The sequence below is a fragment of the Gossypium arboreum genome, chromosome 9 (assembly GCF_025698485.1).
Source record: "Gossypium arboreum isolate Shixiya-1 chromosome 9, ASM2569848v2, whole genome shotgun sequence".
In the NCBI taxonomy this organism is placed as follows: domain Eukaryota; kingdom Viridiplantae; phylum Streptophyta; class Magnoliopsida; order Malvales; family Malvaceae; genus Gossypium; species Gossypium arboreum.
In genome coordinates, this window is record NC_069078.1 from 72,873,648 (window position 1) to 72,899,142 (window position 25,495).

The window sequence follows — 25,495 nt, forward strand, 5'->3', positions numbered from 1 at the left end:
GATAGGCCATACCAATTTTGGGTTAATTCCCACCTTGATAACTTCCTAGGGTCGTCAAGCCTAGGGTTTAGGTTCTTCCTTTCCCAAATAGCTGTTCCGTTGAGTAACCCTACAAGACAATTAATAGATCATATCTCTACTCGTTAATCCCCCATAGAGGGATTAGTTCCTCATGGTTTTCGTAAACAATATAGAATCGATATAAAGCGTAAACATAATAAATGAATCGAAAGTATATGGTTTAAGAAAAAAGTCTGATTTGTATTATCAATGAAAGTGAATCCGCAAGGTTTGATCGCATCCACAAATCAAGTCTCCCAAAATAAAACAAAGAACAAATTGAAAAATAAATCTAAAACCTAAGGAAAGAAAAACTTAAACTAAAGTTAAAATAAAGACTCTAGGCTAAGTAATTGGTGTCTGTAACATGTGTCAAATGAGCCTATTTATAGATTTAAGGTGGCCATCATCCTTAACCCAAGGTTAGCTGATGTTCCCGAGCTTTGGGTTAGATTGTGCAGACTAAAACACCTCCTAGCTTGTATTAATTCCCGTCCATAGTCGATATCGTGACACATCAGGACCTATGTCGTGACATAGAGGTTAGTATACTTTTCTTTGGGATGTCTTTACGAGTATGTCGAGACACTCTTAGGCTGTGTCATGACATTGAAGAAGTTTCAGAATTTCTTCATTCTGCTCCCTATGTTGCAACATCGAACCATCCATGTTGCGACATAGTGACCGACTAGTATCGATTTAGCACGCTTTCTAATGGTCTCTTGCACACTTACAAAGTTCATTAGCTCACCCTTAGGCCTCATTCGACCACTAAGGTCAATAAAAGACACAATTTGCACATCTTATTGAATTTAACTAAACTTACTAAAATATAATTAAAAGCTAATGATAATGCTTATTTTCAAGCTCTTAAAGTGCAAAAATTAGTTTAATCTGCTACACCGAATTACAGCAGATCAATATGTCTTGTTTAAGTTTAGGAATAGATTTGTGCTTAAAATATTGGAACGAACGGCTCCATATAACGCATTTTCCAACCCCATAAAAAACTGATGAAGCCTTTCTTCTTATTGTTTCTTGTCGAGTTCAACTGCAATAGTACAATTGCATTTTCCACAACGATAAATGGGAATTTGCTCATAATTCACGAGTTCTTCCCATAGTTTTTTCAATTTTGGAAAACCTCTTTGTTTGCAGTTGGCAAGTTTTTCCTTGATTTGTTGAACACAAGGTCTATTAGAAATAGAGAATCGTTTTTTGATATCTTCCCATAAATCCTTTGCAATCTCCATATAAGTTATAGTAGATCGTAGGGTTGGCTCGATTGTGTTGAGCATCCATGAAACCAACATAGAATTTGCAGTTCACCAATCCTCCAATTCATAGGAATCATCATCAGGCTGTTCAATTGTTACATCAAGAAATCCAATTTGTTCTTGGCCCTTAATGTAGTTCGCATCGCTCAAGCCTATTCATCATAGTTGTCTCCTTTCAATTACACCCGAGTAATTATATTACTAGGATTATCGTTCAAAGTCAACACATAGGTGGAAACAAGTTTCTTTCCCTCGCTATTCATGGCTATTTTGTTCTTCTTTAGCTCTTGATACCATGAAAAAAACTTCTGAGAGGAATGACTTTCTTCTTTCGTGTTAGCAAACCAAAAAGAGCCATATATATACATGATAGCCATGAAAAATAAGTCAACCAATAAATCTATGTAAATCCCTAACTTCTAGAAAAAAATCCCTGACTTCTCTCTTGAATATATTATTTATAGAACTAATAGTATCTGAATCAGAAAAATTAATCGATAAGTGAAAATAGGAAGAAAGCAATAGTTTAGTGATCATTCTTGTACTTTACACAAAAAATAATTTTGAAAACTTTAATAACTAAAATATAACTTTTTAATTAAATGATCAAAATGAAAATTTACTTATAGTTTAGTATCTAATAGCGAATTTACCCTAAATTTAAAGGAAAAACCGCGTGCAAAAATAATAAGAAAAAAAAAAGAAAAGGGAAGGGAAGGGAAGGAAATCAAAACAAAAACCCTAGGGTTCTAGCCATTGGCTTCTTCTTCTTTTTCACTGTAGGCTTTCTGTTCTAAATGCTATTGCTTTTATATCCAAAATTCAACCTCTCAAAAGTATTAACTTAGAAGAAAACAACATTTGGTAAAAGCTGTAAGTTTCAAGCATTTTTTTTTTTAATTGCATAGTTTGGTTAAAGTAAAAGGTCGAAACTGTTTGATGAAATGCATTAGTGAAAGCACCAATATCTCTGCGAACTTATTTCAGAGAAACTGAAAGGCAATGGAGGGTAGATTGGCGAATTCTTGGCGATTGACAGTGAACGACAAGAATTTCATCAAAACTGCGTTGCTTTCTGAAATTCGAATCGATGGTCGAAAGCCCTTTGAATACCGTAAGATTTCAATCAAGTTTGGCAGGCAAGTTCTAGCATCATTCATCACTGTATTCGTTACAGAACCAACTTTTACGCATTTGTATATTTACCGTAACGAGTTTTCCTTCGTTTCAGCTTTATAATTACTCTGTTTCGCGCTGTTGTCTTATAATTGCTTATCTTGAAACTTGGGTTGTTGGCAGTTGCAAGGATATATTTATCATGTACTATTTGTTTTGCAATCAACATGTGGGCTAATATAAGATCACAACAAGCTCAAAACGTAATTAACATGGAATATAGCAACTTAACTCTTCTCTGTTGTTTATGCTTAATTCAGAAACTGAGTAAACGAGCCTCTAATACCATGTTAAGCTAAACCGACTTGTAATAGGTGGAGATGCTCAGCTTGAAGATAAGGCCATGACAACAAATTCTAAGCTTAATTGATGTTGGTTAACTAACCTTAATTGCATGCAAGCATGCATGTAGGAAAAGTATTTTTATGGGAATCTCGGTTCGAGAAAATGCTTGTACATATATTGGTGATATTTTCTTATGTGATTTTTGTTTTAGTTATTGAAAGAATACTTCTTGATTGATGCTATTCTTCTAGTTGAAGCAATTAGATGCATACTTCTATTTTGCATTATCGAGTGATATCATTTAGTGTGAGAATGTTTTTTGGTGGATCTCGTTGGTAAAATTCAGTGTTAATTATCATGGTGATTTACAGAGAGGATGGGTCATCAGAGGTGCAGCTAGGCCAGACTCGTGTTATGGGAATGGTTACTGCTCAATTGGTTCAGCCTTATAGAGACCGGCCTAAGGAAGGGATTCTTTCAATCTTCACAGAATTTTCTCCAATGGCTGATCCTTCATTCGAGCCAGGCCGTCCTGGAGAATTGGCTGTGGAGTTGGGACGTATTATTGATCGTGGTCTAAGGTACTATTGTTATACTCTAAAAGATTTGATTGAAGCTTAACTTTTTCAGCTTTTTCTCCCAATCTTCTCCTTTTCTTTGAATGTATTGGGCTTATATTGTGTGCTGATTCTTCACTAATATCTTCTTTCTATAGAATTAGATCTTACCTAACAAGCATGTTTTTTCTTTTATGAATGCTGTTTTGCGAATGAAGCAGTCTACTAAGCTTTTCGGGAATATGGTGGAACTTAGTTTTAGGTTTGTCACTGTGTTGTTCTTAACGAAATAAAGGTAATTGAAGGTCTATAGTGATCTTACAGGGAAAGCAGGGCTGTGGATACTGAATCACTATGTATTCTAGCTGGCAAGTTTGTCTGGGCTATTCGGATTGATCTCCACATTCTGGATAATGGAGGGTACTATTGCAATCTTTTATGGTTTTATTACCCTAAGGCCTAAACTTAGTATCATGTCATAATTTGTTTGTCTTCTAATATTAGATGCTCATATTCAGTTCCAATTAATATATTTTGTGGAAATAGAAACCTTGTTGATGCTGCTAATATTGCTGCTTTGGCTTCTCTACTGACATTCCGGAGGCCTGAGTGCTCATTAGGAGGAGAAGATGGTCAGGAAGTAATAGTACATCCACCTGAGGTTCAATTCTTAACCATTTCGGCTTTTAATATTAGTGTTTTTGTTTTCATATAAATTCATTGCTTTTTAAAATAACATTACTGTGAAGATGAGAACTGGGAAGTATCTAGTGAGTTTTGAAAACCTGTATTTGAATATGTTACTCTGACTCAAGTGTGACTGTCGGATATGGGTATGTGTCTGACATGGTATGTATTTGGAGGGTAATATCCCCATACCATGTCTGGATATGGGTGCACTGCACTGTGACTGGTCTGAGAGAAAGTTGAAGCTTCTTTTGTTTAGTTTGTTAAATAATTAGAGCAACAGAAAGAAGAGAGATTGTCTTTTAACATTTCCCATCTAATTTGCTTTCAAGTATCTTTAAAGTAAGGAGCTTTAAAAGGAAGTGCAATAGAGGGAAAGAGTATAACTAATGCAATACTCATCATATTTTTTCCCATTAATCTTTCCTTTATAACTAGTAAGAACTGAGAACTTGAATGGCACTTTAATTATTTCACTTCTTTCTTATCATCTTCTTCCTCTTCTCTCACATCAAAAACTCATTTGACAGATAAGGGAGCCTCTTCCTTTGACGGTGCATCATCTTCCAATTGCAATATCCTTTGGATTTTTCAGTAATGAGAGCATCCTAGTGAGTAAATTTTCTTCATCAGGATACTTTTAACATGTTCTATTAGCACTTCTGGTTCACAGCTAAAGTTGTGATTTTCTTCAATGTGATGAAATTCAGGTAATAGATCCGACTCACAACGAGGAAGCTGTTATGGGTGGAAGAATGACTACAACAGTTAATGCAAATGGTGATATTTGTGCAATTCAAAAAAGTGGTGGAGAAGGTGTCCGTCAAAGAGTTATCATGCAATGCTTGCAACTTGCTACGTCAAAGGCTGCCAGTATAACAAAGCAAATAAAAGATGCAGTAAGATTGTTTTCTTCAAAAATAGTTTTCTGAAACCTGCATGACTTCTTAGATACTTCACTTTTTTTGTCTTGTCATCTTATAAAGATTTCATAATAAAAGTGCTTGTAAAATTCGAAGGTGTTGCATGAATGTGCAAAACTTGAAGGGATTTAGTTAACATGTAGCAATGATCTATGAAATTAAACCACTTAAGAAAACCACTGGAAGTAGAGAACTATGTACATGACTTATATGCTGCCTGTCTCGAACTACTAAACAGAAAAGTAAAAACCTTTGTTGTAACCTAACTAATTCAAAAGCTGGACAAGGCGGTCTCGTATCCTAAAACTTCTACCGAAAATTCAATTTAGAATGAGGCTCTTTCACTTCCCTAAAATTTAGCTGTTAACATGCAGCTATATGACATTTTTTGGTATTGCTTAGGAACAACTTCAGAAACGGGGTATCACATATTATTACCATTTTTTATGTAAATTTCCAGGGTTCTATATGCTGTCAAGTTGCTAGTTACGCAAATAATACTATCCATTAAAGCTTCTAGTGTATATTGCATGCCTTGAGTTTCATTATGAATCAATGTAGGTTGAGGTCTTCAACACGGAAAGAGCATTACGAAAGGTCAAGCGCCACCCTACATCTACCGGCGTTGATGTTAGAGAGAAACAAAACTAGTAAGTTGGTCACCAGCTTAGTAAGTACTGTGGAGAATCAAGGGAAAGCATGTAGATGCAGTCATTGCAGATCCTACTTTTTTTTCTCGTGTAATTTCACTACTTGGATCTTCATAATTTTCTGTATTTTATTGTTCAGTGCAGAATCTCAATTTCTGCAAATTCTGCACCATAAGTTAATTATGTTTTTTTTTTCAAATTTAGTATTATTCTTGGAAATTAGGTTTTATCATTTTGGGTCCAAGTTGATTTGCTTATATGGACCCTGGTTATAGCTGGTTTAGAAGTTTTTAGCAATCTTTGTAATATTTATGTTATCTTTCATATTTAGAATAGTTTTGTTCAATGAAATTTTAAAGAGTTTCCCCATAGGCCGTTGCGCTAGGTTTTAAATTTTATTTTAATTTTAAAAATATAATAATATAAACTATAATTTAATTGTAATATTTTTAATAATCTTTTAATTGCTGAAGGGCTAATCTAATGCCATAATACAAACCCTATATTTAATAATCTTTTTAAAGAAAACTATATTTAATAATCTTATAATAATCCTTAAATAAATGTACATTAACTGATTTTTGCAAGTGGTGGGTTTGGGTGCGATTGAAAGTGTTAAAAGAGTAAAATTATCTTTAAGAAGAACTAACATAATTAAAATTAATAAATAAATGATATAGCCATAAATTTATTCTTCAACATTTATATTTTATCAATTTGACTTTTATTTATTTTTATTTAAATTTGATTTTTAATTTTTAAAAGAGTTAAATTTGACTATTAACATTTTAAAAAAGTTAAATTGTTTTTTAATGAAAATATTGATTAAAATGTTAAAATTTTAAACATGACAATTTGTATGACAATTCATATGTATTTTATGCTAATTTAAAAAAAATTACATTTTATGTTTTTGAACATTTTCTTTTACAATTTTTAAATTATTTATTGTTATGACATATAAGACAAATAATGTTATATCAATATGAAATGCACATGAACTCGTCACGAAGGGTGCCATGCTAGCATGGTTAAAATTAACGCTTTAATTAACATTTCATTAAAAAACAATTTAATTTTTTCTTAAATGTTAATAACTAAATTTAACTAAAAATTATAGACTAAATTAATAAAAAATATAAAAAAACTAAATTTAACATTATATCTGAATCAACCCTATATTTGAAACAATTTGATTTAATAATTATTACACGAATTTTTTATTAAGAGGAAGGATTCAATTTGTTATTCCAAATATAAAATTAATAGTATAATGGCTACTGAAAGAAAGGGTATGTGTTAAAAGAAAAATAATGAGAAAGTAGGTCGAAAAATTTAAAATTTATTGATTTACGTCGTTTTTTGAGAGAAAGGAAAATGTGTTCTATAAGGTATATTTTCACTATTAAGGACGTGTTTTTAGGAGAGAGAATAAAAACACACCCTATAGGACGCGTTTTCCTTAGTACCAAATTGTATAATTTATTTTACATCTTAAATGTACACTTATTTACGATATATGAAACAAATCTATTAAATTGGTTTGCTTTATAACATCGTATTGTGAGTTTAAAATTTACAATTATTTATGTTATTTTTTCATTGAATTTTTTTTCCACTAATTTGTTAAGTACAATATTTTGACAAAGCAAAGAATTGCTTAGAAGCTTCCCAATTTAGGATTAAAACTTTGGCTTTTGTATTGTAATATATCTTACTTGAAGAAGTAATAATAACTTATATTTTATAGAAAAAATTAATGTATAAACGAATAAGTTAGTGTTTTAATTAGCTCTTCTCCTCGATACTCCCGGGTTGTGTGGACATGTTGACATCATATGCCCTGAGTTCCTACAGTATGTGTATAACCTCAGTGTGTCTCCCCACTCCCGAATATCCATATTTCCTCATATTCAAGTTGAGTTTGGCTGACCTTTCGACTTGCGTCACGAGTTCTTATCTGGTACCAACTTGAAAGGAGTGTATGAGGTAGGCGACCACATACTTTCATGAAGGACACGTGGGAATTTAGATTTCCAAATATTATACGCGCGTTCAAGTCTGTAAACTTCGCCAACGTAGGTCATGCAATCTATACATTCCGAGGCACATCAACTATTCATGTTTATGTCATATCTATAAATTCTACATGTTATATCTATAACTCTACTTTCATTATGTAAATCCAAGCTGAGAAGACTTGGTTAATGGTTGTGATTCGACACAAGAGGACCTCACTCTCTACGTAATTTTGATTTACGAGAGCCAATGGTAGCGCGATCGACCTGCGATTTTTCCCTTAAGCATCACCCCATACATCTGGGAGCAAGATCTATTGTAAGCCTTTCACCTTGAGCGAAAGCAACACCACCATCTTTTCCATAAGCCTCCTCCTTATGTGTCTAGAGTAGAGTCATCTTATTACTTTCCATAAGCCTCCCCCTATGCGTCTGGGAGTAGGGTCACTTTATTACTTTCCATAACCACCCCCATACGTCTGGGAGTAGGGTCACTTTATTACTTATCGAGTCGCCATACTCGTCATCCTTGTGTTTATTGGTTGTGTCGCCATACTCGTTAACAACCTAGTTAGGTCGTCAAACTCATCAATAACCTGGTTGAGTCACCATACTCATTAACAACTTGGTCAAGTTTCCATACTCGTAAGCAACCTGGTCGAGTCGCCACACCCGTCAATAACCTAATTAGGTCGCCATACTTATCAACAACCTAGTCGGGTCGTCATACTCATCAAAAACTAAGGCCAAAATCTACATTTACTACCATTATTTATAACAATGAATAATCCTCTCGATCACGTTTTAATGGACATTACGTATTTCTTACACAATGGATAGTGCACATTTCTTATGCCAACAGATAGCATGCATTTCTTACGTTTTATATATTACCGGCAATTGGGTCATGCCTCTTACATTTTATATTGTCAACAAATGGCTTAAAACTCTTCTATTTTACATTTTCAATAATTGCATTCGCGATATACATACTAGACGTCTCTATTATATAAATTTGGATCCTCTAATTGAGAATTGAACCACTCGAGTATACATTATACATTTTTGGATTGTCAAGCCAGTGGACATACCACTCATTAAATCATAAGGAAAAATTTATACGAATCAACTACAAATAGGACTATTCACAAACACTTTATTAAAAGTTACACATGAAATTCAATAGCTTCACAAGGCACTGTATATTCTCAAGTCATCGGACCAATAACTATACCCTTCGTCAAAATACAAAAAAAATTTTTTTGGGTAAGTTCTCTACAACTTACCACCCATTACTTTATTTGCAACAACCACCACGCGTAAGGCAACTTGTGGATGGTCTCAAGGCACTATCATTTTATAACCTACCTCTCGATTGAAGGGAACTATTGTTATATTCCTACCAATTTGGAGTCAGTTAGGCCTTCCATTGGGCCCTTACCTCTCTAATAAATACCCCAAGATACCACTTAGTATGGGGACTCCTTTCCACTCGAAACCCTAATACGCTAAGCATTCATCTTAAGTCCCTCTACCTGTTCAACTCTCAGCTCTATAATGAGTGAACCGGCCTCTTTTGACACTGCTGTTCTCTTTCTTCTCCACCTCCATTGAAACCATGTATATACTATTAATTCTTCTAGTAGTAATTTAATAAATTAAAAAACATAAAAATAATTTTATCTTAAAAATTATTTTTTAATAAGGATAAAATGTGATAATATATTATTAGTCAATAATACTTTATGTTTAAAATAAAAACACTTTAATCAATTGAGTTTTAGCTTAGTTGGCAGAGGCGAATCTAAGGGGCTGGTAGGGCTCGGACCCCCCCAAAATGAAAAAATGTTATTTAAGGCCTTTAAAAAATTTTAAATTGGTAAAAGTAAAATTGCACTTTGGCTCCCTAAAAAATTATAAAAATTCGATTTAATCCTATAAAATTATAAAGATATAGACTATAAAATTAAAATTTCATTCGGCCTCCTAAAAAATTGTTTCGGCTTCATCCCTATTAGTTTTGGTACATTAATAATATTATTTTTGTATATTTCATTCGGCCTTAAGTGTATATTTCTTTCTTCTTTTTAAAAATTGAGAGTTAAGATTAATATTTGGTACATTAATAATATTATTTTTGTATTTCTCAAATAATTTAAAAAATTATTATATACTTTTTTAAAAAATATTTTACTGTACTCCAATAAAACATTTATCAACCCTGAAATTTGAAAAGTTTTATGGAGAACTTCAGCATGAAAAAGTAAGGAATCCTTTTTAATAGAAAGTGAAAATGTTAGTCAATAGGTAATGCTAGAAAAAAAGATAGGTGTCCAAACAAATAATGTAGACGCGATGCACCATAAAAAGTGAGTTATTTTCGCCAGATCGATAAACTCGACACGTGTATCACGTGTTGTAATTGGAGGCGAGCACGTAAAATTATATTAATTGATGCGAGTATTAAATGATAAAGTTAAGTGAGTATGAATAAAAATGATTAACTAAATTAATAGTTTTAAATTCTCATGTTAATGTTAACAAATTCTTAGTGGTTTTAGCATTAACTAAAGTTACTATTTCATTATTTATTTGGTTAGGAAAAGGGCCCACATTCCACTAAAATTTCAAATCTCTTTCCTCATTCTTCTCCTGGGTCGCCACTCGCCACCATCCATTTAACATTCATTTCCAACCTTTATTTTATAAGAAACTAACATACAATAATGCAAGTTGTACCCCCAATAACTCAATTATGTAGAACAAAACAAGAATCATCCACCATTCTTCAAGCATTTACTCCACTTTTAGATGTCTCTTTCACATTCATTTTTTTCTTTTTTTCTTTTTTTCTTTTCTTCTTTCAAAACCTTTTATAATAATTGATAGCATAATGACATGAGCTAAAGGGCCAGAGTCTATATCATGTTTCTCGTGGTGTTTGTATGTGCCCCTCCGACTACAGTAATTATTTAGAGAAATTGCTATAAAAAGTGAGTTATTTTCGCTAGTTCGATAAACTCGACTCCCAACATTTCCAAATTTTTCTTTGACCGAAAGTTATAGGGATTGTTCTCCAATGGCAACCCAAATTGATTGTAACAATGAGGAAAGCTTCTCATATGCCCTCCAAATCGTCACCTCTTCAGTGCTGCCCATGTCGATGCATGCGGCGGTTCAGCTGGACATCTTTGGAATCATGGCGAAATGCGGGCCAGATGCTGAGCTCTCCGCCAAGGAGATCGCGGCACAGTTGGCTACCAACAACTCAGAGGCGGCCTCCATGCTGGACCGAATCCTTGTCGTGTTAGCCAGCCATGGAATCGTGGGCTGCTCCGTGGCGGATGAGGAAAAGGGTAATCCTCATAGGCTGTACAGTTTGACGCCCGTCTCCAAATTATTTGTGCGGAATGAAGATGGGGTTTCCTTAGGCCCTTTGATGGCATTGATTCAAGACAAGGTCTTCATTGATAGTTGGTGTGTTTCTTCTTCCTCTCACTCTTTCTCTCTTTTAGTTACTTATTTTTATTTCTTAGACTTGATTGTTCTTAACCCATCTTCACTTTTGGTATATAAATTCTTAAAAGTTATAGTCCACAGATTCTAGATCAGTTTGTAGGATAAGGAAGACACGAACATTATAATTTAAAGAAAGTTCGAGGATATATCTATATCACCCAAGTACGTATATTAATTTCTTAATATATGTCAAGTTATTTGGATAAATCACTTACTTAGAATTCATTTTCTCTTTACAATATATTGTATTTTAGAAAAATAAATAAATTAGAATTTTGAAGGTAATATTATTGGAGGAACAACTACGAACATAAGGGTAAAATTTTTATATAACAAATTTATAAAAAATATAAAAATTAATTAAAAAATAAAGTTGTGATAAAAAAGAAAAGAAAATAGTAATGATTTGGGTTCAAATATAATAAGATTTTTAATAATTTTATCTATTGAATTGGTATCTAGTTGAGATTAACATCAACTCAATCAAAATTTTCATATATACTATACAAGTATAAATTAACATTGTTTTTAATGGTAGTTATTTTTTATTATAGGTAAAAAGAAAAATAATATTGTAGTGGACTTTTTTCAAAGTAAATGACATACTTATTTCTAGGGTTAATGTCTATTTTAATCCTAGATTTGATAATATATATTTAATTGGAAAACTATTAATTAAATTGATATTTTTTAGGTACCTAATCGATCTCGTTAACTTTTGTACCGACAACTAATAAAATAGTGACACATGTCTTAAAATTTTAAAAATATTTTGTAGTATAATTTTTAGAATCTTTTGATTTTTTGATTTTATGTGCATATGAACAAATATGGGCAAAACCAAAAAAATAAAATTTGAAGGGTTGAAACTAAGGTATATATATTTATAAGAATTAAAATACAGTTTCACCAGTATATTAGCTTAAATCTTAATAGGTTTTAGAAGAATTAAATAAAAATTTAATCATTTTTAGGAGCAAATTATAATTTTTCCATATATTATTTATAACTTTATAAATTTTAAAGAGGCTTAAAAGAGAAATTTTACATTTGGGGGTTAGTGCCTACGGCCATGTGGCAGGCTGTGTGCACCTAAACATGCCTTCAAAACCAAGTCATTTTACCTATAATTTCTTAGATTACAGGCCATGCAATTACCATCCATTATACTTACCTATATTACACCAAATCTTGCCAAAACATACCAAACAACATTCAACCTAAGAACCTAACCAATATGCCCTCATTGGCACCACAATTCAAACATTAAAACATAAACCTTTCAAGCTCAAACTACTTAACGTTTCATGCTCATTCAACCATCAAAAAAACTTCATTTTCTCATGATCAATTTCATCAACCAACCAAAATATAAGAGACATTTTATAGCTAAGATAACATGTTTAAATACCAAATAGATTTATACCATCACAATCCATCAAAAAACCATTATAGCTTATACAATTATACATTAATTCACATATTAAATGGCACAAAATATAACAGAATCGTCATAAACATACATATACCAAAATCCCTATTTACATGCCACTTATAATCGGCCAAAATGAACAAATAGCTACCGAAAGAGTTGACGGATAGTGTGACTTCTAAAGACAATTCAATTGACAGCTCGAATCCGACTATCTACAAGGAAGAAAACGAAACAATGTAAGCTTACAATAAGCTTAGTAAGTTTGTAGAATATAACATTACATACATGCCATTTTAAGTATACAAATCATACTTAACATAAAATTATCATTCCTTTCCATGTTTCATAATTCCTACCATATCAAATGGTTAGCAATGGACATATATTATCATCAAGATCACAAGATATCAAAGTTTACATACTAAATCATAACCAACATGAACATAACTTTTCATGTCAGATGATTTCATTTCCATTCCTTTTACTAATTGTTTTGCCCTGAGAACTATAGTAAATTGATCGTGGATACACAGAAAATAATGCTCACACAAGCTGATCGTCGAGACATTAGCCATTACACGATGCTGTCCACACAAGCTGACAAGAATATGGAACAAATGCTGGATTCTAGTCATCGGTATGGTATCCACCATTGAAACATAGTACCTGAAAATATATCACCGGCATAGAGTGCCTTGAAACTATAATCACCAGCACCTAGTGCCTGGAACACCTTAATGACATGTCATTTATATCCTAGCTATTTGCTGAGTTCACACGGGCTGAACTTGCATACATTAATCTTTACGTGTTCACAACTTTATATCATGATCAACGTGATCACATACATCCCTTAGAATAACATATATCAAAACAATCATGTACAATGCCATACATTACAATTCACTCCCATATCTTCCACTTTCAAAACTACTTCAATTAATCATGTTAACTATGCATATATATCTATAATCACATAAAAAATTTGAATTCAAACCATTAACAAACATAATAAACTTAATACAAACTTACCTAAACTCAGTAGCTACCAACACCTTGACGAGAACTACTCGATAACTTTTCTTTTCCTGCGATTATCAACCAATTGATCCGTTTCTTGATTTATATAATAATTTAGCCTAATTAACCAATTTAAATACCTTAAATAATTTAAATTCATGTATTTGACTATTTATCAATATTTTACCTTTTACCCTAAACTTTTACCTTTTATTCAATTTAGTCCCTACAATCGAAACTACACATTTTTCACAATTAAACTAAAAACCCTTGTGTCGAATTTACCCTTGTACATATACAGCCCATGATTTATGGAATTTTACAATAACTTCATGCTAAATTTATTATTTTATCATTTTAATCCCTAAACTTAAAATTAACCAAAACCACTTTACAAAACAGTCCTATTTAACAACCAAGCTTCAAACCTAACCAATTAACTTCAAGAACATACAAAAATCATTTATGGCACATTTCAAAACTTTTGAAAGTTTTGCAAAATAGTCCCTAGATTAGCTAGATTTAAAGTTACGATGATATCAAAAACATAAAAATTATTGAAAACAGGTAATAAAATGACTTACATGCAATCAAACAAGCTTGGTTGATTCCTCCTACCCCAAACAATGGTGTTTTCGGTTGAAAAACTCCAAATGAAGAAGATGATGATAACATATTAATTATGTATGATATTAAAATAAAAAATTAGATTAAATTGTAAGTAAAATAAAATTTAAACACATGCATATATTATATTAAGAATACTAAAATGAATACAATTATTTATCATAGTGTTGTCATTATTCCTAACTTGGTGTTGAGTTAATTTGCGATACCATCTCAACCAACAATATTATTAATTGATGGAGATAATAAAATATGCATAATAAAATTAAAATGTATAAATAAATTAAAATAAACCTTTGATTTAATGATAAATTTAAAGTTTTTCCGATTATGGTGTCATGAGTTTAAGTCCCAATACATTTATTTTTTATTGACCAATTCGATTAAAAATTTTATTTATAGTATAGATAAGTAAATGTCGAATAAAGACTTGATTGAATGGTTAGAGCTAAAAAAGAAAATTGAGAAATTGGAATTTGACTTAAACCGATGTGCTATGATGGCTTAGAGAATATAAGTTAAAAAATCAGGATGACTCGAGTCAAATTTTATTTTTATTTAAATTATTATTAATTTAAATTTTGTATGATGTAAAAATAAATATTTTATATTTAAAATAGTGAACCAAACTTAAAAACTCTATATAAAAACATTTAGAAATATTGATTATTTTTATTTACTCGAAAAATTATTTTTAAAAATATTTAAGAAAAAACTTTATATGATTTAAATTTGTATATAAAAATTAATTTTATTTACTGAAAAATTCAAACTAGAAATTTACTTCAAATGAACTATAAACATGTAAAACATTTATACTAATTAACATATAATATTTTAAATACGATTATAACACAAGAATATATATATATATATATATATATATATATATATATATATATATATATATATAAACATGAATATGAGACTGAAAGTCATGAATACAAACATGACATGGATACTTAATATTTAAAAAATTAGAAAAAGCATAATGATTATTTGTTATAATTTAATTATATCATCATTTTAAACGCAGATACAAAACTAACCTTAATATATTTGTTTCCCAAACCAACCCTAAATAGAAAATCAAGGACATTAATGTGTTGTCGTTATAACCTCTAATACAAAATTAACTCCAAAATATATTTATTTTCTAAAATATAGGATTAAAAATGTAGTTATGCAAAAAAAAAAAAAAAGACCCATTTAAAAAAATAGGAAGGCTTAGGGTAAGACTTTTTTTGCCCAAGTTCAGCTCGACCTGAATTAGCAAAAAGACAAATATTTACTATTTTTTTGTTGTTTTCTTACTGTTTTGCTACAATTTCACTATTATGTTACTATTATTTTGTTGTTATTGTTTGAATATTGTATAACTCTTGTTTTATTGTTAATTTTGTTATTATTTTAGAGACATTTACTTGCTAAATTACACCTATCTTGGTGTTATTAAGTATAAGTACTTTTCCAAATTATTTTCAATTTATTAGAAAATATTTATTTTAATGTTTCTAGTATCTTTGATGTATTATATTTTAAAAAATTATATAAAAAAATTAAATTTGGGCTAGCCAAGCCAAGCCCAAATTTTAACATTTTATCTAAGTTAAATTTAGATAAAATTTTAAGTTTATTTTTCAGATCGAGTCAAGCCTATCAAATAGGTCTAAAAGTTTGACAAAATCTAAACTAACCCATGGACAGGTCTATCCAAACTAACTATATATAAAAAACTAAAGGCATAAATTACCGGTTGTTCATGGGATTGCTTTTATATAATGGTATATATGTGCCAAAAATAATTTAGTGTGTTTTATTTACTATATTTTTTATCACTTATTTAATTTATAATTCAGTTTTATTATCATAATTGTTTCTTTAGTGGCACATATATCATTTTCATATGTTCAATTATAGGGTACTAAACTTCTATTATTTTCGTTTTTTCATTGGAATTTGAAATTTCATTTCTTTTTGGAAATTTTTAATTTTATATACCATTTTTATTTTAAAAGTTAAAAAAAATTTCTCCAGCTTTTTAATTATTGTTTTAGTTAATTATAATGTGGCAATTAGGAATTATATTACTTGTCTTGCATTTCCTTGATAAGTCAAATTTTATTTGCGGTTAAATTTTGCCGGTGTCCAAACAAGTTTATCATACCTAATTACAAGTTTTTGACAATTTTGAAATTTAAGTACTAAGTGTTCCTGTCAGGCTTTGGCATTATTGGCAAAGTCTATGTCTAAGATTTTAATTTCAACCATGCACAATTGTCATGTGTGCGCCTACAATATTACCATATGTTATTTTCATGTACGAATTGTAGTCCGATTGAGTAATTTTAGTTTGAATTATTTTGATTTTATTCTTTGTATTTATTTTATTCTGCTTTGTAGTAGATCAGAAGTATATTTGTGATTGTAATATGAATATATTCTATTTATATTTGTAAATTTAAAAAAAGGTATGATGTTAGTTTTTTTAATAAATAAGTTAATAATTTTACATGAGATATAAATTATAAAGTAATTCTATCCTCATATTAATGTTCTTTATTCAAATTAAAAATCTTAACAAAAATGTCAATAAAACTTCTAGTGCAAAGGTCTCCATGATACTTTTATCTTTGATTTTCTCATAATATATAATGTTGGGTTTTATGTTTTTCAGATAAAAATTAATTCCACCTTAGATATTATTTTCCACTTCTTCATTTAACGGTCAATTTTAATAGAATAAAAATTTACACTTTTTTCTCTAACGTACAGGGAAGAATGTATCTATTTTTTTAGTGGAAGAAATAAAATGTAATCCGACTCCTTATACACGAACTTCCATTTTACTTTTACAGTAACTAACTCTATTTAATTTTTTTATACAACTAGTTCTATTTTTCTTATAATAAACTAGTTCTATTTAATTAATCTCACTATTAAATAATCCATCTCTTCATTACATAACGAAAATTAAATAGAAAGACGTAGGGGATTCTATATGCTTATTTTCAAAACGAGGAATTGCCCACTTCGCCTAGCTATTAACTCCGTTTCTATATCTTATTATCAACAAATTCCTGCATGATAGGTCGCAACTGAAGGATGCAATTATGGGAGGAGGAGTTCCATTTGACAGGGTACATGGAACAAACGCATTTGAATATCCAGGCAAGGACCCAAGGTTCAATCAAATTTTCAATACTGCAATGATCAATCACACCGGTCTCGTTCTTAAGGAGATCCTCCACAGCTACAAGGGTTTCCAGCAGCTTAGCAGTTTGGTTGATGTTGGCGGTGGTCTTGGAATCACACTCAACCTTATCACTTCCAAATATCCCTCTATTAAAGGAATTAATTTTGACTTACCTCATGTTATACAACATGCTCCTGCCTACCCTGGTAACACTATCTTTTCTTTATATTACTTGGTCATAGGCAGTTTTATGATAGACGATGGCTGAAAGGGTTTTTGGAGATAGACGATGGCTGAAAGGGTTTTTGGAGTTCTTTGATTGCCAAATGGCATGTTTATGCCTGATTACATAATGATAATCAACAAATACTTACATAATGATAATCAACAAATACTATGTAATGACAGGTGTCCAACATGTAGGGGGAGATATGTTTGAAAGTGTTCCTAAAGGAGATACAATTTTTATGAAGGTAAGATCATATCATTTGCGTTCATTAGTTGCAGTTGAGAGTTACAATATTCAATCATCTCTCACCAGTAATAGTTAATTATTAGGCTCTCTTTAGTTATCGGATGTTCGACTTTTATTATCAAAAGTTGTTCTTAGAGATGTAAATTAATATACCGTACAGTTGATTTCATTTAATCATAATTTAAGAATTGAATATTTTGAGAGAAGTTTTTAAAGTGTCATTTATTAAACAATTGGTTGAACACTCAACAATGGTAAGGTATTGTCTTTGTGGTCGGGGTTTTGTCTCCCTTCACCAAGAGTTGTGTACAATTTATAAAGGGAAAGTGCTTTGGTTGATAGAGATATGAGGCAAGACTCACTAAAGAGGTGTTAGTATAGCGTGTGATATAATTATGAAAGTTACCCGCACACTGGGGGATTCGAACCTACATTGTAACTCAATTTTGTGGCCTATATGACTTAGGTAGATGGTTTGAGTTTCGTTGCATGCAAGTGACTTCCATAATTATTGTTAAATGCTATACTAATATCTTTCCCCTAAGCCTTACTGTTTGATGGATGACACTTTAAAGATTTTTCTTGAAAGAATCAACCCCTCAATAATGAATAAATTTAGAGTTAAAACCTCAACATTTACAACATTTTCCTTTATTATCATATTTTATATTTAGGCCTCTTTTATGCACAACAAATTAACTTAGAAAAATAAATCATATAGTGGATTCTTCATGATTGGAGCGACGATCATTGCTTGAAGCTATTGAAGAATTGTTACAATGCCATTCCAAAAGACGGAAAAGTAATAGTGGTGGAGGCAGTGGTTCCGGTTGTACCGGAAGCTAATGCCTATTTGAGAAGCATCACACAGCTTGATGTGCTGATGATGGCGCAAAATCCTGGAGGAAAGGAAAGAACCAAATCGGAATTTGAAGCGTTAGCTACTAAAGCCGGATTCAGTGGCGTCAGATATGAGTGTTTTGCTTGTAACTACTGGATCATGGAGTTCTTCAAGTAATTGGATTTCATATCATTGCTAAGCTACCAATGCAACCGAAAGAATAAAAGTGGATGCTTGTATTTCCTTTATTGGAATTAAATTGGATATAATGTTTATTATTTTTATTAATTTTATTCGTAACTAAATACTTTTTAAATTAATTATTATATAAATTGATTTGATTTTAGATTTTGTACTTAGGGATATTTTTATTCTCTCAAATATTATTGATAATTTTATAGTAGTTAAAATTTTTAGAATTTATAGTTATGTATTTATGTGATTCTAATTTATATTACATAACATAAAAAATTATAATATAATTACATTCTATCGATTAAACATGTCTAAAAATTAAATTTCTTTATAATTATAATAAGATGTAATTACCATTCTAATAATTATACTTTTATCTAGTTATTGTAAGCGGTCAAAATGCACCCTTAACATAAACTTTTACTTTGCTCATTATAAGGTCTGCCTCATTGATAGTGCAACCTCATGCCGATTGGATTGTCAAGTTGTAGCATGTTTATAGGGCAGATTTCATGGCGAAACTTTCACGAGATAGCCGGCAATAACTCTATAGTTTCAATACTCTACCTGCAGGGTGTGGTCTCGTGTGGAATGGATGCAGGATCTACTTGGCTTAAATAATGTTATTTAGCTATTTTTCTGATTTTATTTATTTACAGAGTAGCATTTATCCTTTTGTATAACTCATTTTTCCAATTTTGTATTAATCATAGAAAGGTTAATATTGATAGGAAATAAATGGAAAACTGTAATAATCAATAAGAACCATCATTTCATTCATTTATAGGATAGAAAAATAAAAACAGAGTCGAAGGTTGCTTTATGCTAGTGTAATAGGTTAGAGTTTTCACCAATGGTTTTTGAATTAATGATTTTTATTTTATTTTAAAATAACGTTTATCATGTGTTGTAGCATTATATTATTTGATGCGAGTATTTAATGAGTATTAAATCATAAAGAAATTGAAATAAAGTTGATGATTTGGTTCAATTCTCTGCATTAAATGAAGTTACTATTTCATTATTTATTTGGTTAGGAAAAGGGCCCACATCTAAAATTTCAAATCTCTTTTTCGTGGGTTGGCATCCATTTAACATTCATTTCCAAAATTTACCCTTTATTTTGAAAGAATCCAAGATACAATAATGCAAAACAAGAATCGTCCACCATTCTTCACGCATTTACTCCACAGTTAGATGGCCTCTTTCACCTTCATTTTTTTTCTTTTTAATAATTGCTGGCATAATGACATGAGCTAAAGGGGCAGTGTTTATATCATGTTTCTCGAGGTGCTTGAATCTGCCCCTCCGACTACAGTAATTATTTAGAGAAATTGCTATAAAAAGTGAGATATTTTCACCGGTTCAATCAACTCAACTCGTCCCAACATTTTCAAATTTTTCATTGACCGAGAGATATAGGGATTGTTCTCCAATGGCAACCCAAATTGATTGTAACAATGAGGAAAGCTTCTCATATGCCCTCCAAATCGTAACCTCTTCAGTGCTGCCCATGTCGATGCATGCGGCGGTTCAGCTGGACATCTTTGGAATCATGGCGAAATGCGGGCCAGATGCTGAGCTCTCCGCCAAGGAGATCGCGGCACAGTTGGCTACCAACAACTCAGAGGCGGCCTCCATGCTGGACCGAATCCTTTTATTGTTAGCCAGCCATGGAATCGTGGGCTGCTCCGTGGTGGATGAGGAAAAGGGTAATCCTCGTAAGCTGTACAGTTTGACGCCAGTCTCCAAATTCTTTGTGCGGAATGAAGATGGGGTTTCCTTAGGCCCTTTGATGGCATTGCTTCAAGACAAGGTCTTCATTGATAGTTGGTGTGTTTCTTCTTCCCTCTCACTCTCTCTCTCTCTTAGTTACTTATTTTTATTTCTTAGACTTGATTGTTCTTAACCCATCTTCACTTTTGATATATAAATTCTTAAAAGTTATAGTCCACAGATTTTATATCAGTTTGCAGAATAAGGAAGACATGAACATTATAATTTAAAGAAAGTTCGAGGATATATTTATATCACCCAAGTCCGTATCTTAAATTCTTAATATATGTCAAGTTATTGGATTTTTTATAAAAATAAGCCAAATAATTTAATTAAGTATCAAAATAAATTACTTTTTTAATTAAACACGTAAATGACTCTAAATTTACAGTAAAAGTTGGTGGAGCTAAATTATATGACGCCACCAACTTGCCACGTCAGCAAGGAGCATAAAAAAATTAACTTTTTGGTAGAACCATGTAGAATGACGCCACCTGTATAAATACCAAAGAAATACAAAATTTTTTAAAAATATGTGGAGATTTCAAAAAATTAACTATTTTTGGTGAAGTCAATTAATATACGCCACCAGATTCTCAGTTTCTTTTTTTTTTTTTTATGTTTTATGTTTTATATTTATTTATTTTATTTTATTTATTTATTATTATTAACTTAAAAAATTTAAAATATATATGTGAAATATTTTATTAATATATATTTTAAAATTTTAAATATTTTAAAATTTTAAATATATATTTTAAAATTACTTTTGAAATTTTAAATATTATTTTTAATAATATAAAATATTTAAATATTTTAAACTTTTAAATTTGTTATTAGTTTTATAATATTTTAAATATTATTTAATTTATTTTATAATATTTTAAAATTTTTATATATACTATAGAAGTATAAATTAACAGTGTTTTTAATGGTAATTATTTATTATTATAGGTAAAACAAAAATAATATTCTAGTGGATTTTCTTTCAAAGTAAATGACATACTTATTTCTAGGGTTAATGTGTATTTTAATCCTAAATTTGATAATATACATTTAATTATTATTGGAAAACTATTCATTAAGTTGATTTTTTAGGTACCTAATTAATCTTGTTAACTTTTGTACCGATAACTAATAAAATAGTGACACATGTCTTAAAATTTTAAAAATATTTTGTAGTATAATTTTAGAATCTTTTGATTTTTTAATTTTATGTGCATATAAACAAATACCTAAAAGAAAATTTGGAGGGTCAAAACTAAGTTATATATATTTATAAGAATTAAAATGTAATTTCAACAATATGTTAACTTAAATCTTTATAGGTTTTAGAAGAATGGAATCAAAATTTAATATTTTTAGAATAAATTATAATTTTTCTATATATTATTTATAACTTTATAAATTCTAAAGGATTTGGGGATAGTGCCTCTGGTAGCCCCCTTTGCTGCCTCTGAACAAACAAATGATATCCATATTTAGATGAATCTGGAAATTAATTTAAAAATAAATTTAATTTTTATAATTTAAAATAATAATATGAAAAGAATTTAGATACTATTATTTTAGGATTTTTCTGTATTTTATGATATTTTAGATTTTTTCTTTAATTTTTAGTTTTTAAAAATTATATAGATTAAATGATTTTTATTTTTATTTTAATTTTAAAACACGTTTGTCATGTGTTGTAATTAGAGGCGAGTATTAAATGAGTATTAGATACAATAATGCAAGTTGTACCCTAATAACTCAATCATGTAGAGCAAAACAAGAATCATCCACCATTCTTCACGCATTTACTCCACTTTTACATATCTCTTTCACGGACTTCCATTGTACTTTTACAGTCACTAATTCTATTTAATTTGTTTATACAACTAGCTCTATTTTTATTATAATAAACTAGTTTTATTTAATTAATCTCACTATTAAATAATTCATCTCTTCATTACGTAACGAAAATTTAAAAAAAAAAGACATAGGAAATTCTATATGCTCATTTTCAAAACGAAGAGTTGCCCACTTCGCCCAACTATTAACTCTGTTTCTCTATCTTATCATCAAATTCCTGCATGATAGGTCGCAACTGAAGGATGCAATTATAGAAGGAGGAGTTCCATTTGACAGGGTACATGAATCAAACACATTTGAATATCCAGGCAAGGACCCAAGGTTCAATCAAATTTTCAATACTGCAATGATCAATCACACCAGTCTCGTTCTTAAGGAGATCCTCCACAACTACAAGGGTTTCCAGCAGCTTAGCAGTTTGGTTGATGTTGGCGGTGGTCTTGGAATCACACTCAACCTTATCACTTCCAAATATCCCTCTATTAAAGGAATTAATTTTGACTTACCTCATGTTATACAACATGCTCCTGCCTACCCTGGTAACTATCTTTTCTTTATACTACTTTGTCATAGGCACTTTTATGATGGACAATGGCTAGAAGGGTTTTGGAGTTCTTTGATTGCCAAATGGCATGTTTATGCCTGATTACATAATGCTAATCAACAAATACTATGTAATGACAGGTGTCCAACACGTAGGGGGAGATATGTTTGAAAGTGTTCCTAAAGGAGCTGCAATTTTTATGAAGGTAAGATAATATCATTTGTGTTCATTAGCTGCAGTTCTGAGTTACAATATTCAATCATCTCTCACCAGTAATAGTTAATTATTAGGCTCTCTTTAGTTATCGGATATTTGACTTTTGTTATATATATATATATATATTTGTTGCTTTATCAAAAGTTGTTCTTGGGATGTAAATTAATATACTGTACATTTCATTTCATATAGTTATAATTCAGGGTTTGACTATTTTGACAGAAATTTTTAAAGTTTCATTTATTAAACAATCGGTTGAATACTCAACAATGGTAAGGTATTGTCTTTGTGGTTGGGGTTTTGTCTCCCTCCTCCACCAAAAGTTGTGTATGATATATAGAGGGAAAGTACTTTGGTTGGTAGAGATATGACAGGCAAGACTCACTAAAGAGGTATTAGTATAACATGTGATATAATTATGGAAGTAACCCGCATACTAGGGGATTCGAACCAACATTGTAACTCAAGTGGTACCATACTTGCAAATATGTGGCCTATATGACTTAGGTTGATGGTTCGAGTTTCTTTGCATGCATGTGACTTCCATAATTATTGTTACATACTATACAAACATTTTTCTCCTAAGTCTTACTGCTTGATGAATGACACTTTAAAGATTTTTCCTAAAAGAATCATCCACTCAACATTTACAACATTTTCCTTTATTATCATATTTTATATTTAGGCCTCTTTTATGCAAAACAAATTAACTTGAAAAATAAATCATATAGTGGATTCTTCATGATTGGAGCGACAATCATTGCTTGAAGCTATTGAAGAATTGTTACAATGCCATTCCAAAAGACGGAAAAGTAATAGTGGTGGAGGCAGTGGTTCCGGATGTACCGGAAGCTAATGCCTATTTGAGAAGCATCACACAGGTAGATATGGTGATGCTGGCGCAAGATCCTGGAGGAAAGGAAAGAACCAAATCGGAATTTGAAGCGTTAGCTACTAAAGCCGGATTCAGTGGCATCAGATATGAGTGTTTTGCTTGTAGCTACTGGATCATGGAGTTCTTTAAGTAATTGGATTTCATATAATTGCGAAGCTACCAATGCAACCGAAAAGAATAAAAGTGGATGCTTGTATTTCCTTTACTTTGGAAAATAAAAATACTAGAGTAATTAAATTAAATTAGATATGATGTTTATTTTCTTTTATTAATTTTATTCGTAACTGAATACTTTCTTAAATTAATCTGCCTCATTGATAGTGCAACCTCATGCCGATTGGATTGTCAAGTTGTAACATGTTTATAGGGCGGATTTCAGGGCGAAACTTTCAGGAGATAGCCGGCAAGAACTCCATAGTTTCAATACCCTACCGGCAGGTGCAGGATCTACTTGGCTTAAATAATGTTATTTAGCTTATTTTTCTGATTTTATTTATTTACCAAAAAAAAGTGTAGCATTTATCCTTTTGTATAACTCATTTTTCCATTTCTGTATTAATCATAGAAAGGTTAATATTGATAGGAAATAAATGGAAAACTGTAATAATCAATAAGAACCATCATTTCATTCATTTATAGGAACAGAGTCGAAGGTTGCTTTATGCTGGTCTAATTGGTTGGGTTTTTGAATTAAATCTGCAACATTAAACTAAAAAAAAATTTAACTTTGTTTAATTTGTTTCATATATAAATTACATAATAAATTTTACATTCAGGATAAAAATAAAATAATGTAATAAATATAATTATAAAAATTATTATAAAAATATAAAAAGACAAAAACACTCTCAAAACTCGATTATAGAATTGTGGGTTAAAAAATTATATAATAAATATATTTATTAAATGTTTATATAAAAATCAAATGAATTTTTTAAATGGTTAAATTAAATGTTTAAAATTCATTGTATCTCAGCTTTAAATCTCACTATAATTAAGTTTTTTATTGATTTATAAAATACCCTTATAAGGTTTATTTGACAAAATTATTTTAGTTTTCATTTAATTTTTCTATCTTTTTAATTTTAAACTTGTATTTTTGTCAAATCGCTCCAAAATAAATGAAAAATTAACTTTTTTAACTTTAATAGTGTTGAATACATGTAGATTGCCACGTGAATAACATGTTAGCATTTAATTTTATTAATTTAAAAATTCAAAAATATAAAAACTATTTTAAATTAAAATCATTAAAATTATTAAAATTTA

General features: G+C 30.3%; 3 protein-coding genes across 4 annotated transcripts; all 3 read left to right on the top strand.

Moving 5' to 3' along the window:
• Nucleotides 1-1,979: 1,979 nt before the first annotated feature.
• LOC108454706 (exosome complex component RRP45B) lies at nt 1,980-5,966 on the top strand. 2 transcript variants are annotated; one of them, XM_053019178.1, is made up of 8 exons: nt 1,980-2,210; nt 2,325-2,480; nt 3,174-3,379; nt 3,680-3,775; nt 3,902-4,016; nt 4,573-4,653; nt 4,753-4,941; nt 5,527-5,966. In XM_053019178.1, the coding sequence occupies exons 2-8, from the start codon at nt 2,340-2,342 to the stop codon at nt 5,614-5,616; spliced, it is 918 nt and encodes a 305-aa protein (XP_052875138.1). In that variant the 5' UTR covers nt 1,980-2,210; nt 2,325-2,339; the 3' UTR covers nt 5,617-5,966. The 2 variants fall into 2 exon arrangements, with proteins under 2 accessions (XP_052875138.1, XP_017608739.2); XM_017753250.2 differs by lacking the exons at nt 1,980-2,210; nt 2,325-2,480 and having other exon boundaries at nt 3,032-3,379; nt 3,959-4,016.
• Nucleotides 5,967-10,509: 4,543 nt separating this feature from the next.
• On the top strand, nt 10,510-19,078 carry LOC108454744 (caffeic acid 3-O-methyltransferase-like). The gene is made up of 4 exons (XM_017753300.2): nt 10,510-11,110; nt 17,326-17,636; nt 17,839-17,903; nt 18,627-19,078. The coding sequence occupies exons 1-4, from the start codon at nt 10,713-10,715 to the stop codon at nt 18,921-18,923; spliced, it is 1,071 nt and encodes a 356-aa protein (XP_017608789.1). The 5' UTR covers nt 10,510-10,712; the 3' UTR covers nt 18,924-19,078.
• Nucleotides 19,079-20,114: 1,036 nt separating this feature from the next.
• LOC108454946 (caffeic acid 3-O-methyltransferase-like) lies at nt 20,115-24,468 on the top strand. Its single transcript, XM_017753585.2, has 4 exons — nt 20,115-20,774; nt 22,800-23,110; nt 23,256-23,320; nt 24,063-24,468. Exons 1-4 carry the CDS (start codon nt 20,377-20,379, stop codon nt 24,357-24,359), a joined length of 1,071 nt encoding a protein of 356 aa, XP_017609074.2. The 5' UTR covers nt 20,115-20,376; the 3' UTR covers nt 24,360-24,468.
• Nucleotides 24,469-25,495: the final 1,027 nt, after the last annotated feature.